Source organism: Leptinotarsa decemlineata, unplaced genomic scaffold (assembly GCF_025532065.1).
Source record: "Leptinotarsa decemlineata unplaced genomic scaffold, Ldec_3_MD MMD2_tig00000133_RagTag_RagTag, whole genome shotgun sequence".
Lineage (NCBI taxonomy): Eukaryota > Metazoa > Arthropoda > Insecta > Coleoptera > Chrysomelidae > Leptinotarsa > Leptinotarsa decemlineata.
Genome location: NW_027412542.1, coordinates 901,096 through 917,897, shown reverse-complemented (window position 1 = coordinate 917,897; position 16,802 = coordinate 901,096). Strand labels below are relative to the sequence as shown.

The following is a 16,802-nucleotide window of genomic DNA, read 5'->3' as shown; positions in this document are numbered from 1 at the left end:
AACCAGGCTCCAACCTATTTGAAATCAGGATGACTGACGACCGGTACAAAGTCGGCCGTCCAAATTCCAATAGTGAACCACATGTGGGAATGGGACCTGGCACACACGCCGACCGGTGATCGTCGCCGGTAAAATAACGGTGAGCAGCCGTCCACTGCCACTGTATCGCCGGCAGTACCGGGAAGTAGTGGCCTACATGACTAAATACACTCTTGCATACTCACCGGTTTTTTACCGACCATTCCCGTCTTGAATGCTCGGTGAAATTGTAGTTACTATGCATTAACTTCGTTTTGGTAGTGCGTGCTAATTACGACAACAAAGCAACTGATTGTTTGACCGATAAAAATCCAGTGAGTGTGCAAGCAGCCGCTACCAATAAAATATCGGCCGATTTTATACTGGCCGTCCAAAATCGGTGTGTGTGCAACTAGCGTTAGGTACAAGCTTTTCACAGGAGGTCGACAAGATGTGAATGACGACGCTCGCCCTGAATACCCCAGCATATCAACAACCGATGAAAATGATGAGAAAGTGAAGAAAATTGTTATGGAGAACCATCGAATCACTGTTAGAGTTGTTGCTGTTGAGGATGTCGGCTTATCGAATGGCTCCTCCCATACAATTTTTTCCGAAATTTCGGGCATGAAGAGTGCGGCAGCAAAGTCATTGGTTCCAAAATTACTGAATTTCCATCCAAAAAACTGTTGCATTAGCATCGCTCAGAATCAGAATCATGGGTATAAGGTTATAACATTGAAACCAAAGTCTAATCGTCCCAACAGGAGAGCCAAGACATAAAAAGCACGCCAAGTTCGATCAGATATCAAGGGATGCCCATTTTTTTCTTCGATTACCGTGGCGTAGTGCATCGGGAGTTCTTGCCACATGGTTGTACGGCCAATAAGGAGTATTATCTTGCAGTTAAACGCCGCTTGCGAGAAGCAATACGAAGAAAACCTATGGTATTGTGGAAAAACAATTCATGGCATCTGTATCTGTAAAGTAGGGAGGGTGAGTGTAGGCCCAGAGCACTTAGGCCACATGTGACCCATTGTACATCCTTCCAAGGAGTTGTCTTCCTAGGTCATCGTCCATCCTGTCCTTTCCAGGAAGGTGGACAGGTCACTATTAGGAGACATCTCCTTTATATCGAACACACACTCTCTTATTGACGATAACTCCGGACACTCGCATTGGACATGCCTGTCAGTTGCATCTTCCTGTTCACACATCCTGAATATAGAGGTGTGTCGACTAGCTCCATATTATGGAAATGTTTCCTTAGTTGACAGTGGCCAGTCAGAAATCCTACTGTTAAGCGTAGGTTTTCCTGGTCATCGACAGAGATTTCTTCGGCGCCAGCTTTTGCGTCACAATAATGCACCGGCTCACTCCTAATTGTTTATTCCATATTTTTTGGTCAAAAACAATACCGAAATCATGCCTCAGACACCGTATTCACCTGTTTTGATCCCCTACGACTTTTTCCAGTTCCCAACAAAGATCTAATAAAAGACGGCGTTTTGCGACGATTAAGGAGGTGAAAACCGAATCGCTGAGAAAGCTCGAGGACGTACCAAAAACTGCATATCAAAACTTCTTCGAGGATTGGAAAAACGATAGCACAAGTGTATTCTAACTGAAGGGGACTACTTTGAAGGGATTCAAATTGAAATTGTTGAATAAATATATATTTTTTTTTTGATAAAAATTAAAAATCGCCCTATTTTTTTCGAACCGACCTTGTTTAACTGAGAGAAGATTATGTAAACAAATATTTTGTTTGCTTTTATAGTGTGATAACAATTTTTCAATACATCCTAATAAAAAGTTTGCCTTTTTTACACGTAAAAACACATCTATTATTTCAGCTTGTCCGGATATCAATGGAATAAATAGTCGAATTATTATGGAAACTCAGGATATTATTCTTGTCCCATTTACCAATTTAATAAATCTAATGTTTAAATCAGATAATTTTCCCAACACCTTTAAATATTCAAAAGTGATACCTCTCCACAAGAAAGATGACAAGACCTATTTCTATTATAAGTATCTTTTCAAAAATCATTGAAAAATTAATTGAGGAAAGACTCACCAAATATTTCGAAATCAACAATTTTTTTTTGCAGTTATCAATTTGGTTTTCGCGAAAACTGCTCTACCACCGATGCTACTATGAGTGTTGTCAGAGGCATATTTGAGGGACTTGAGACCGGGAAGGTTATGGGTGTCACACTATTGGACCTGTCAAAGGCCTTTGACTGTTTTTCCCACAGCATTTTATTCGAAAAACTGTCATGTTATGATGTAAGAGGCACTCCTTTGGGTTTGATTGAAACTTACCTGAATAAGAGTTTTTTATAACAATACATTTTCTGAGCTGAGGCCGATTGACCTAGGTGTACCGCAGGGATCCTTTTTGGGCCCGCTTTTGTTCGTTATTTACATCAATGATTTTTACAACTATATGAAGCCATGTCACAGTGTACTATTTGCTGACGATACATCCTTGATATACTTTTCTATGAATTATTCAGCTCTTGTTGATAAGTCTATAGAAATACAAGAAAAAGCGGAGCACTGGTTCAGTGTCAACAAACTCATGATGAATAAGGAAAAATCACAAAACATGATTGCCTCTATGGCTCTGCCATTACCTGAATTCCAGTGTGTCAAATTATTGGGTTTTACTCTGGACAATAGGCTAAATTGGTCAAGCCACATTTCAAGCTTGAAAAGTAAGCTATCGAGTGCCTTTTTTTACTTAAACAGCTGAAACCAATAACAAATTTCACTACGCTGAAAATAGTATTTTCCTCGCTCATACAGTCTCACATTTCTTACGGGATTCTACCTTGGGGAAATTCTAGTGATGCCCAATGCATTTTTATATTACAGAAAAAAACTCTGAGAATTCTTGCTGGAATCGGTTTAAGGGATTCTTGCCGTGAATCATTCATCACTCATGAAATTATGTCGGTGCCTTCTTTGTATGTTTACTCAAGCCTATTAGATATTCACAAAAGATTCTCCTTGTTTCCCAAGCAATCCAGTTTACACGATCATGATACACGTAACAGCAATTTCATTAGACCTCAACCTTTCAGGCTGATGAAATCACAAAAAAACTCCTATGATTTTAAATTGTATAATACACTTCCTGCCAATATTAAAAATAGGAATATGTTTTGTTTTAAGAAAGTTATAAAAAAATATTTTAAAAAAACTGTTTTTTTTCCACTTCAGAATATTTAGAACATGTGTGTAAACACACTTTTGACGCATGAGAGATGCTCGCCGAACCTCTACACTTGATTTGAATATGTTACTATACCCTATAAACTTGTTAAAAAATTTTACTGTTTATTTTATTTTATAGACTTGTCATAAATGTATTTTATACATAACATGATCAAATAAATATATCTATCTATCTATATATCAATTACTTTTTTTTCGGAAAGAGGAAAGTAGACAGCTCCCAAAAAACTAATGAAATGTGGATGGTTCGAAAACAGCAGAATTTTTCAACCAAATATGGTTTTTTGAAATTCCACAAAATTTAAAATCCTTCATAGGACTTCGACTGGAAGATACGCTACATAAAGTTAAAAAAAAAACTTTATGTAGTACCTACATATACCTACTCAACCTGATACGATATATTTATATGTATTAAAAATAAGCTCAATATAATACTTACGTCAATGGTTTCTTTGAAATATCTTTCACTTTCGTTACTACTAAGCACCCCACCGATGTTGAACTCGGTCGGGTTTGGCGAATTCCAATCTCTTTGGTTCGCCAACAACAAAACCATGTTGAAGCCAAAATAAACACAAAAATAAATTAATAACTTCCACATCTTCGCGATCTGATTAAAACTGAGGCTGACTGCACCGCGCCTCTTTTCTCAGTCTCTTATCAGATGATATTGATTTTAGAGGGATGCTGTGAACTGACCTGAATTTACAGGGTTGTTCCATATAACGTATCCTTAAGATATTTATATTTAGCATACTTACGTTAAAAGAATGAAATGTCCAGATGTCATATGCAATAGTCTACATGAATATATATACACCGGATGTTTTTTGAGAATTCAGTTAAGGTTCATATTTCCTTTTTGAACCTCTCTTCTTATTAATGGCAATCCATTTCTACATAGTTATTTGAAATAAACTTGTTACCTGCTGAAATAATATGTGCGGATTCTTTGAGTTTTCTAATTTTTTCATGAGTTTCTTTGGTGATGATTTTTGTTTTACTTCATTCTATAGCGTTATCACCATTTGATTTTAGAGTATGCTCCGCTATCCCCGACACGATAGTGTCAAAAATGTATTGTTAAATGTTTGTATGATAGGGCAAAGACAGTTTTTGCAATTCAGTTCATGATATGAAAGAGGAAATAACTATCACTGAAACGGTTTTGGACTAAAACGTATATCTGGAGCAGTTTGTGGGAGGAGCTCTCAATGAAGTTGGTAAAAGCAATCCACAACATATACAGATCCCACAATCACCACACAAACCCAACAACAATACACATACCTTTCAACTAACATCATACCTTAGATATGTTTCCGGTTTGTCTGAGAAAATGAGACGTTTCGGTTATAGATATAATGTAAGTACAACTTTTAGAACTACCAACACATTGAGATCTCTTCTGACACAAAGTAATCCCGAAAATACGGTTGAAAGATTATATTTACAACATAACTTGTTGGTGTGGAAAAATTTACATAGGTGGAACCTCAAGACCCCTAGATGCGAGAAAAAATAAACATCTTGAATATCTAAGGAAAAGATAGATGGCAGGATCGGTGATAACGGAGCACATTGTTGTGAATCATGCCCTGAAGAAAATAACGCCGGTCGCCACTGATAGCCATAAACTAATTGACGTGGCTAAGAGCGCGCCCAGTCTGACCGACGTTTCGCAAATGTTAAATGTTCGCTGCTAATCTAGATGTGGCGAGAATAATGCCACCGGCTTTCATAGAATTCCGATGAATTTTCTACGGGTTCGATTGCCAAATATAAACGCGATCCACTCGCCTGTCGGTACAGTCAAGTTACGCGGACAGTGAGGTGCAGAGCGATCTAATAAGGCGATATCCATTTGAATAATAGTTGAAGTTTTAGTTAGTGTTTTGTTGATATACCAGTGAAATGAAGTTAAATTTGATTATTGTTCAGTGTAGTCAATTATTGGTAAACCCACGGGGAAAAACGTAACAATATTCTTAAATTAATGGAGCGAAACGCAAATTTAAAAACGGAAATATAAACCTTAACTGAATCATCAAAAAACATTCAGTTGTCATCATGTACACTATCGCATATGACATCTGAAATTTTTTTTATAAAGTAATGTTACATTGATACTGTAGGTAGGTTTTAGAATGGGCTCATTTACCAAATTTTTTTTATTTCATTATTTGAAAGTTTATGTTTCAAATAGAACATCTGCAAAAAATCTGAATTTTCACTCTTTATCTTCCCCTTCAAATTAATAGTTGAATGTGGCGTTCACCGAAACGGGGCGTGGTCAAACTTGTCACATCAGCCGATTCGGCGACAAGGGAGTGCTGGCGGATAAGCGAAATACCTACATACGTGTACTGAAGCCGTAGAGAGCAAGTTGTGTGTTGTTTACTGCAGGGTATCAACTGCGTGAATATGTAACACGTGGTGTTTTCAAACCAGTCAGCAAATGAAACAAAATCCGACGATGGCAGCGATTCATAATCTCCAACTACATGCCCGGTTGCCACCGCTCGTTTGCCTGGTGTGACGTCAATATGTACCACGGGCGATCTCACATTTTCAATTGCTCTTGCTCAGTTGTTAATTGACATATAAACCGGAAAATTTTGTGGGATACTTGGGAGATGATTTACTTTTATAATATATAATTTTCAATAAAAAAACTAAATTAGCCTGAATGAGCCCATTGAAAACGTCGACTAATAATGTTGTCGATTTGAATCATTTCGACATCTGTCCAAAATATGCCATTAGCACATTATTTGAAAATGAACTTATTTGGTCTTTTTGTACGACATATTGGATATGTAGGTACACATCTGAAAAACTTTAAATGTTTCTAGCGAAAATGGAACACAATTTTAGTTTATAAAAGTATAAATGTATATTGATCATGGTCTGTAGGCCGTCACGGCGGGTGTCTAACAAATTGTCCGATGATTCCGGGTTTATTAGCCGTGATCTTCAGATTTTTATACCTTACTTTTCGTCTACTACTGAGGCGATGCGGCGTCGGTCGAAGTGATCTACCTTGCTATGATGCGCAAACTGATAAAGGTCCTGGTGTGTTTGTACTCATAATGACACTACCAACCGACTGCTCTTGTACCTGATTGATCCGGTGGATTGGTCAGTATCCACGGCTTGTTTAAACATCAAGAAATCATGGATACCGGCTTCATAACATAAAGATTCTGCCAATGTCTCCCGAAATGGTAGTAACATGGATCACTTCGACGTTACCGTATCACCTTTGACGTCTGCCGCAGTAGCAGACGAAACGTCATGTATAAAAATCTGCAGACTGCGGGTAATAAATCCGAAAACCTCGAACGATTCTTTAATGTAGGTATATTGTATCATATATTCTAGTATTAAAAAAAAATTCTTATTCAAAAATGAATGTCACTTACTTTCATTGCTAGAGCGAGAGTTAATGCTATGGGATTTGACACTAGAGAGGAAGTCAACATATTCTTTGTAGAAGTACTACAGCCCTAACTGTCTTTCATGGCTGGTCGTTGAAAACGAAAGTAATAGAAATCTTTCACCACGTAAAATCAAATTCCAGATATGTGCTAGGTATAATTGGAAATTTTGGCGTTAAATGAATATATTGGAAACACATGAAAAAATGCTGACTGTCGACAAGCTAATAGAGTGAGCATCATAAGGATGTGACTAACTAAATATTTTGCACTTATTTTAGAGCTTTCATATTCATCCAGATGAACATAATGATGGCCATTAAATGAGTGCCATTCGATTAATTCGTAGTTTTTATTAGTGTTGGTTTATTGTGTTCTATTCCTAATTTATATTATGCTTGATGACTACCTTGTTGTGATACCCAATATTGACATGTTTTCTACCTTTAAATATTAAGTGAGAGAGTAAAACAATAGGCTGTTTGGACTTTTGACGCTATGCACTTTTCAATTTTTAGACTTTCAAATGTCTAATACCCTAACGTAATGTACCGGTAATGTCTTTCTTTGCTTCGGGGAACGTGACTGGCCTAAATGCCTCAGAGAACGACTATAGAATAAGTAAGAAATGTTTGAGAAATGACAAAATTTAAGACACCTTGGTATTAAAAAAACTTGGAATAACATCTAAGAACAGCAACAAAAATCCCATTCCAAAAAGCCTGTTGTCCACTGTCTTACATAACAATTCTGTTTAAAATCTGTTTTTCCGTTAATCAGCTGTCGCCCCCATACGAACGACAACTCTCAGAAGTTGAGAAACTTGTGCGAGCTAAGGACTAACGAGGTATTACCTTTCAACATGTGATTCCTTACACGGTTGCAGAATCATCCCAGCTTCAACCAGATAAATTATCTCGAGAAAAATATCTGGTCGAGGCAGGAATCGAACCCACGATCTTCTGATCGTGAGTCGGGCGCACTACCACCGCGGCCAATTATACGTAGAAACCATGTAACTGTTAGGAATGATAACAAATATGCATCAACATGTTAAATCGGAATTAGAATACAATAACTTAATGACTGAATGTTGTCGAAGAGAACCATCAAGTTGTCAGTAATAAGTTATTAAAGTGAAGTAATATGAAACATGATGGAGTCATTAGGATACATCTGAGATGCTTGTTTGAAGTCGTCCAATTCGCATTCACGTCACCGTATAATTGAGAAGTGATGGGATGCTGAAGTTTGAAGCCATTTTCGATATCAACAGTAGGTTTCTACATAAACTAAGCCATATAATATTATTTTATTTTACAACTGATTACCAAAATCTTCTATTAACAAATCGATAACAGTTCTCATCACAGTCCAAAAGCTAGACATTTCCTGAATTTGTGAGACGATCGAAGTTTGCTACATTTTTTCATATGAAAATTGCCTTGCTCATCTTTTTTTTTTCTTCCAATCTGTTACACCTCTTCAGTGAGATATCCTAGCATTCCTAGCTCCTTCTGCCTGTATCATCGCTAGAGATTTATTTCTGCAATATTCTGTTGACTCTGCACTTCCTCATTTTCATTTTGTTTGCTTTCTCACTATTTCAATCAAGCATATTGCATCAATTGCTTCTTGTGAAGTTACTTCCCCTTTAGGAGATACACGAGATCTGTTCAAAAAATAAGGTGAATTTTAATTTTTCTCAAAAAATGCTTATTAATTCATCAATTTCTATTATGTCCCCTTCAAAGTAGCATCCCTCAGATATAATAAACAATCATCGAAGCAGTTGTGATATGCACTTTTTTTGTACGACCTTGAGCTCTCTCGGTGTCCCTTCATGGGTCTCTTGAATCTTGTAAACGATAAAAGTTGCATCGTATTTGAATATATACATTTTTGAAAATTTAAATACGTGCATGTCTGAATTTACATATTTACATGTTTTGGTTTCGAATAAGACTGTGATTCGCATTTCTGTCAAGAAGCTCTGCTTATAAAAACATTACTTGGGATTGAAGGAAAATATATTGACTATAATGAAATACTCATTGCTAAAAAATAACATAAAATAATTTATTCATACTCATCACATTTTTTGCAACACAAACTCAATTAAATATTGATTGCGGTTTCGGAAAGTATATACATATTTAATATTAAGGCACTTTTCAATAATATCTACCTGCCCTTTTTCTCAATATTCTCTTTGAAGTGTCCACACTGATTTTCCAACATCAGTTGGAAAAAATATATCCGTATATATTAAGTATCCACTTGATGGCAAGAGTATCTGAAAGAGAACCACTGATCTTTGTGGGTTTGTGGGATTTTATGTGGTTAGAATCTTCAACTCGCAATTATGGGAAGGGTCAAGTTTACAAGTACAGCAACCACAGTCATAATGTCGTCAATGTACGGTACTGTGTAGCAGTCAATCTGTTCATTTAGAATTGCAAAATTTTTAATTCCTTCAACTGCCATGTCAACATACACTCTGGCTTTCGCTATTCGAGCAGCGAGTTCCTCTTCATCTTTAGATAATTGGTTTCTATTTCGAAGGATCGGAGGTTGAAACACTTCCACAAAATGTTGCTCGCATTCTTTTTCAATTAATAAGTCCTCACCTACCATAATCGCATCATATGCTTCTAGTTTTTTTATAAGCTCCTCATTGTGAAAAATATCCTTTTCAGAGATATGTCCTCTATAAGCACTACTAACGAACGTTATTACTCCAGAAGGGGTAATGCCTATCAAAAACTTCATTGTGTGCTTACTCTTGTAGTGCGAATCAGTTACATCCCTACAGTTTAAACATTTCAACCTAAGAACTGCAACTTCAATGCTATCCAAGACCACTCTGGTATTAGGAAACATATTAAAACACTTGGGCGTATTTTTCAATACATATTCTCTCGTTGGCCAATGAATTCCTGGTTTAACACTTCTGGCCAGAATACTTATCATGGAATAGAACATTTTCGAGCATAAAGAAGTACCTGTTCCCAATAGTATTCCCAAGCAATCAAACGTTAAATTTGTCTTTAATTTGCATAATACAAGAATTAACCACAATTTGATATTTTTCTCCAAAATGCCCTTTTCCACTGCCAATTTTTTTGAAAGGACAGCCAATACTTTCAACTGCTGGTGGTTTATACCTATAAAAGAAATCACAAATAAATGTTCAGATAAAACTAAAAGTTTTACATTTTCACTCAAGTCAAGTTTTAATAATCAATCGATTTATGAAGTTTCAATCATGCACAAATTGATAGGAATGCAATATTCCCCAAATTGTACATTGAATTTTTTCAACTATTCCTTTGATCTGAAGAAAAATATAGTAGATATTACTGATGATGAAGATTTCGTCAGAGTCAAATGATACACAACACAACAAAGTTTTTATTTCCACGTGTTAAAACCGAAAGTGACCATAAAAATTATATATTAGCTCTTGTTTTCAAGATATAGTATCATTATATTATATATATGTATATTGAGTTTTCAACAAATGAAATATTTCATCACCAACAGTTGGTACACATGTTTGTTTACATAACACCCCTCTCATCAGCTGTTCTTAAGTAGTAAACATAACCTATGTGAGTTTGTCAATTGTACGCACGTGGTTGCTATTGAAATTATCGTGTGAAGTTGATTTTTAAATTAATTTAAGTGCTGATCTGAAATGCCTCGAAAGTGTGTGAATTCTGTCGATAGCTTTTGCTATATATGTGGTGAAATAACATTTAAGGCTCAGAAACGTAAAATGACACCTATCGTTAAGACAGCCTATGAACATTATTTTGGTGTGAAAGCTGGGGACCAAGATAAATCATGGGCTCCTCATATATGTTGTAATTCTTGTTCCGTCATATTGCGAGAGTGGCTGAAAAATAAAAACCGGGCAATGGCTTTTGCAGTACCTATGGTTTGGCGTGAGCCTACCAATCATACAGACGACTGTTATTTCTGCTTAACTCCTCCCATTAAGCAAGGTTTATCTATGAAGAAAAGAGGAACGGTTAAATACCCTAATCTCCCATCTGCTCTTCGGCCTGTACCACACTCAGACAATTTGCCAGTCCCTTCTCCACCCCAAAACTATGAAATTTTAGAGGAAGGTGATGAAGACTGTTTAGAAGGAGCAACCCATCCTTCTACATCCTATGACCCTGATTTTGAGGTAAGCGATAGGTCTAGTGATCCGCACAGAATTAGTCAAGCAGAGTTGAGTGACCTTATAAGAGATCTTCGCTTGTCTAAGAAAAGGCTGAGCTGTTAGGATCAAGACTACAACAGTGGAATCTTCTAAAACATGATGTGAAAATATCTCAGTACAGACAGCGTCAAAAAGATTTGCTTCCTTTTTTTGAGAAAAAAGAAAACCTCTTGTAGATCCTAAGGATGTTCTCCTTCCCCCATTACATATTGAGTTGGGACTAATGAAAAACTTTGTGAAGGCCATGGACCAGGAAGAACAAGCTTTTAAGTACTTGAGAGCAAAGTTTCCCAGGTTGAGTGATGCTAAAGTCAAGGAAGGCATCTTTATTGGGCCTCAAATCCGTGAAATCGTAAATGATCCTGCTTTTGACATGATTTTAACAGGAAATGAAAAAAGAGCCTGGGAAGCCTTTAAGGGGGTTGTACATGGGTTTTTAGGTAACAAAAGAGATGATAACTTCACAGCATTGGTTAAAGAGCTTCTTCAAGCTTACCACCAACTTGGATGCAACATGTCCTTAAAAATTCATTTTCTTCACTCTCATCTTAATTTCTTCCCACAAAACTGTGGAGCTGTGAGTGACGAACATGGAGAAAGATTCCATCAAGACATTGCCTTAATGGAACAGAGATATCAGGGCCGTTGGAATGAAGCAATGCTTGCAGACTACTGCTGGTCTGTGTGTAGGGATGCTCCAGAAGTGTTTTATAAAAGACAAGCTAAACGACAGCGATCTTACAATGAATCGGATGGACTTAATTGAAATTTGGTGGTACAAACTTCTTTTATTTGTCAAAACACTAAGAATAATGTTTTTTTTATTAATTTTGTACTTAAAATATTCTAAAAGAAACATAACAATATTGTTTTATGTACTTTCACTTTTCACGTATAGTATAACTACTCTTTAAGATTAAGTACTGTGTATCTCAAAAACCAGAGCTAATAAAAATTTTTCATTGTTATTTTCGTTTTTATCACCCCAAAATTAGTAGAAATTGACTAATTTAGTGTAGGAAACATTCAAAAAATATTTTTTTGTTGTGTTGTGTAATGGGTCCTTTCTTGATGGCAACATCAATTTCGAAAATTTCATACAATATTTAATGAATAAATTTTCTGATAAACTTCCTCTTGCAGAAAAAAGATATTCATATTTGCAGTTAAGATGATTTTTCTATAAATGATGATATGAGCTGGTTGAATCAAAATTACTTTAATCAATTAATAAGATGGGTAATTGGATGGCTACCTAGATCGCCTGACCTAACTCCACTCTACAAAATTTCCATCACGGAATCGAGTGGAACTGTGCACAAATATTCAGGAAGTTTGTACTGCACTTACTTTGCAATAATTTCGAAACATAATAAAAAATGTTTGCAAGCGATATGATAAATGCATTGACTTGAATGGAATTTCAGTAGAGACCATAAAGGTTTAAATAATTTTTCAATTTCTCATTTTTCATGATCTCCTACCACATAGTAACGGCTACATCAATCAAGTTTGTCGTGTTTTTTTACTTTTCATTATTCTTTTTTTTCTATATCTATGGTATATAAATGATCTCATTTATTTTTTTTTGTTGTATTGAGTAACATACAAATGGGCCTTAATAAAAGAGATTTTGAGAAATTACCTGTGAAATGGCTCAGGTTCTCGTCAGATCTGAACATCTGAGGGACTTCAAAAATATCACCGAAGTCTGTCTGTGTAGATTTATCTTCACATAACAAGTTGATCAATAGACCATGATGAATAGGTGCATATGATATTTCAATTCTTGAAGAATTATCACAATCATTACTCAGAGAAAACTTAGTAGTGGCTTTAACATTCCTTGGTAGAGGTTCGGTAATTTGATCAGTCTTCTCCACATTCATGTTATCTACAGATTTCAGATGACCCCTGAAATATTTTTTAATATTATAAAAAGACGAACAGTTTAGTTCATCAAACTGATTATGAATCCAGTAAAAACATGAATCGGTGATAAAAGCTGGAACTCAATGAACAAGCATAACTTTTTTTTAATAATAATAATAGAATTTATTCAAAAGAAGTAGGTAGGTAGGTCCAAAGTGAATGGGACTGTTCAAATCACGATGGTTCATTGGGGCTCATACCTATTCAAATACAGCCGAACAAGTCCAACTTATTAAATAAGTTGATTAGCATAGATGGATATGTGAAATGATCTCGATATATTTAGAGTTTGTAACAATGCAAAAAATTTAAAAGTTACCACATCCGCAACTTTTTATTACGAATGGCTAAAAATGAAGTTTCAATTCCCTTTCCAATAGTAACAAATTATTGAGTCCTTGCATATTCTTGGAAATTATATTTATACAGCTTTGGGGGAAATAAGAGAAATGAACATCTTCCAACATACTTTTCAATAAGTGTGAGATGAAGTGATATTTTGTCAAATTAGGTATTCATGATATATGAGAGGAATATAATGTTTTTTTCATCAATATTTTTTATTCATGTAGAAGTAAAACAATTGATGGATATCTAAAATATGAACTCTTATATGCATATCTTGGTTCCTTAAAGAGCTGACAAATGTGGGTTTTTAATGCTTCTCCTCAACTCACTATATGTGGCTTTTGGTGAAATTTTCCCATTTATTGATTTTCAAGGTATTCTTTATATATCCAAATTTGAAGAGAATCATTCGTAAACTCATTACATATAAAATTTATGTGTTTATGCCATTTCGAATGTGTATCAATAATAATAATAAAAAGCTCAAGTGGAAATTATATTCTTCAATTGAAAAATGCTACTCTCATTTTATGAATTCTTATATTTATGAAATGAAAATAAAAAAATTGACAAAAGTAGAAGTTTCCTATTGTGAGATGGCATTTGATAAACCAACCTGAATTTCATTAGTGAATACTTATATTTAAATATATTATTTTTCTTACCATTTAACCTTAATTCTATCTTTTTTCTCTTTGATTCTCTGACGAGAGAGGACTGGGAGATTCAGACTGGGAACAGCTCCCTTTTTTAAACGTTTTTTTCGAGTTGCTGCATCCACTGAAGCAAATCACAATTTGAAAAAACAGTAAATATGTGAATTTGAGACGTCAAATGAATTAGGAAAACAAATAGGTATCCTACCCAAGAAAAAGTCGTCTTTTTTGAAGTGTTTGCTGCAAACCTGCATGTATTTTGATACTGGCTTTCTTATTTTCAAAATATTTTTCCATTTTTTGGCTTTTTTTTCTTCCAACGGAAATCTGTGTAGTGAAATATGCCCACTGCAATATGACCTACACAGGGGAACAGAACACATTCTCCTGGATTTTATTAAACAATCCTTCCCAATTTTCGGCATATTCAACTTTTTAATTGCTCCAATAAATATATAATGAAATTTCAACAAAACTTAATCACTCAACAAATCACTGTATTCCACAGACCATTGGTCTGTGCTATATTCGCTTATTGCTCCTAGGTTTTCAAACTTTATTGTTCACTATTAAAGTGTTTCATACAGACAAATATTGATGTCGCAGTGTCGCTGTCGCAGTCATTGTAAATCAGTGTTACCAAAAACTAAGTAAATCTCATAGACGTATTATTACGTCACTGGTAATTACCCCTTTGGTGTTACTAACCTATAAAAGCAACAGTTGTAAATCCCACAAGGTTATATCAGTTCAAAGGGTAAAGGGAGCCAGGCTCCAACCTGAATAAAATCAATATGACTTCCACCCCACAAGGTTCCAATAAAATTTGTCTAAAAATGTTGTATGTATGAAAACAAAAAAAAAAGCTCAAAAATCAATAAAATTACTTTTTTACAAACAGTAAATTCACAGTTATGAGTACTATATCATAGTAACATTTGTGAAATGATTAAAAAATGATATCGGTTAGGATTTTATTCGGAACACGTGTTTTTATATAATGGCTAATCTGCGTATTTTTCGTTAGTGTCAACTGTCATATGTGAATGTCCATTTCTGAGTTTTCTAAAGTCGTTTCCACAACATTTATTGTTTGCACCACATATATTTTTGTAAGTTCGTTATTCTGTTCATTTGTCATTAGTATCAGTACCATATATAGTTGATGCTCGTATTGTTCATTTTTGAGTTTCATTTGCTGTTTTCGTTGTATTCATTTTCCGTTTAGTATTCTAAATATTTAGTTGAGGTAATACTGGAAATACTGTGATCGATTACCATGACAGCTGACACTAATGTCACATAAACAGAATAGCCAATACAGAAAAAATACATGTGCATATGAAATCCTTATCCGATATCGTCTATTCGCATTTACATTTGTGAATCATAACTAGCTCCTTGTTGGTAAGTCACTGTGAACTCGGTTCAGATCATGTTAACAATTATTGTAAATTTTATAGAAATAATAATATTTGATACATACTTACCCTGCTTAACATGAGCATATTACATTACAGGAATTTATATTGACAGAACACCATCAATATTACTGGAGTTTTTTCCCAACACCAAATCGTAATTTTTAACACCTCGACACGTCGTGTTTCGATCACCAAGTGATCATCTTCAAAGAGAAAGATTCCTCATTGAAGATGATCACTTGGTGATCGAAACACGTGTCGAGATGTTAAAAATAACGATTTGGTGTTGGAATAAACTCCAGTAATATTCATTACTACACCAAAGGTTCCAAACAGTGCATCATAAGAACACCATCAACTTATCACAACCTTTTTTTTCAAATACATTTTCAGATTATGTAACGCTTTGTATCGTTGAAGTTTCAAGTTGAAAATTTCAGATTTTCTTTTTTTTAACTTCCTATTATATTTCTAATAGTTCACTATTCAAAAAATCGTCTTTTTTCTCCCTTTGAGGCCTTTCAAACTATCATATCGAAAGATTAATCGGATGTCTCTCAGTTTCATATCCATAACAGAGAAATATATTCGATTCCACTCTCTATGGAAGAGTTAAAAAAAGCACCTTAGGTATGTAGGTATATTAGCATTAGTGATATATGAACATTTGACTTTGCTATGACCTCGAAAAAAAAAGTTTTTATTGACCCTATCTTTGTTACAGGCAGCGAAGAAAATCTAAAATTTTCACTTATTCTGGTATAAATCTCAAAATCCCCTCATAAACATTAAATGTCGAAACTATCAACCTCAAATTTATAGGGGTGATTATTAAAAAATTACAATAATAAGCAACATGAAAAAATTAAAAAAGCAACGTAAGTAATTCAGATGGCGCATCCGCCTTTCAGCAGTAGAAAAAACTGGGAAAAATACTACGACGTCACCTTAACAAAAGGAAGTCTTCGTTGATCAAAGTTATACTGTTTCTTAAAGAGGCATATACGATTAGTGAGTTAAATATCGACATACCCATAACCTTAAGGTTCAGGTTATGTCGATGAAATGGAGTTGAATCGTCATCCTACAACTACCGTATCGAAACTATGTTCACCAAGGCATTATTGAATATGAATCAATCAGAACCATTCAAAGACAAATTATAATAAAGACTCAAATTATGGCTAGAATTGAAATAATAAACAACTGCACAAATGATGACCAAATGAAAAATGTTCTTTTCAATCTCAATATATGCTTCATAGCACTCACTTGATGGAATCCAAAAGTCTTGAAACATTTCAAGAAAATGAATATTTCAAAACATTCATCTCTCCCAACTACATACCCAGTAGGTTCTGGTGAATGCATGCCGGTTAACAACTACTTCCCCGGCCAATACCACGCTCCATCAGTGCAGGAAAGATCCGACCTAGACAGCAGAGTGCCTGGGACTCGATTAATTTCAACGTGGGCTCGGCTGCATACATGAAACTTT

General features: G+C 35.0%; 2 protein-coding genes across 5 annotated transcripts in view; both read right to left on the bottom strand.

Annotated features, from left to right (window-relative positions):
• Positions 1-4,181, bottom strand: part of Nmdar1 (glutamate ionotropic receptor NMDA type subunit 1) — a 30,236-nt gene extending 26,055 nt beyond the window's left edge. For 2 of the 3 annotated variants that reach the window (XR_012464822.1, XM_023173889.2), the window contains exon 1: positions 3,710-4,008. Coding sequence is in view for 1 of the 3 variants with exons in the window: in XM_023173889.2 (XP_023029657.2) it covers positions 3,710-3,871 (162 nt within the window). In the remaining 2 variants the exon portion in view is untranslated. Of the gene's footprint in view, positions 1-3,709; positions 4,009-4,031 lie in introns of those variants that run through there. The other variant, XM_074172478.1, reaches the window with a different exon arrangement.
• A 4,583-nt stretch (positions 4,182-8,764) lies between these two features.
• On the bottom strand, positions 8,765-14,510 carry LOC111517677 (uncharacterized). Of its 2 annotated transcripts, XM_074172477.1 has the most exons (5): positions 14,391-14,510; positions 14,089-14,333; positions 13,890-14,004; positions 12,590-12,858; positions 8,765-9,877 (listed from the first exon to the last, which is right to left on the bottom strand). In XM_074172477.1, exons 2-5 carry the CDS (start codon positions 14,303-14,305, stop codon positions 9,063-9,065), a joined length of 1,416 nt encoding a protein of 471 aa, XP_074028578.1. In that variant the 5' UTR covers positions 14,306-14,333; positions 14,391-14,510; the 3' UTR covers positions 8,765-9,062. The 2 variants fall into 2 exon arrangements, with proteins under 2 accessions (XP_074028578.1, XP_074028577.1); XM_074172476.1 differs by having other exon boundaries at positions 14,089-14,491.
• Between the last annotated feature and the right edge of the window lie 2,292 nt (positions 14,511-16,802).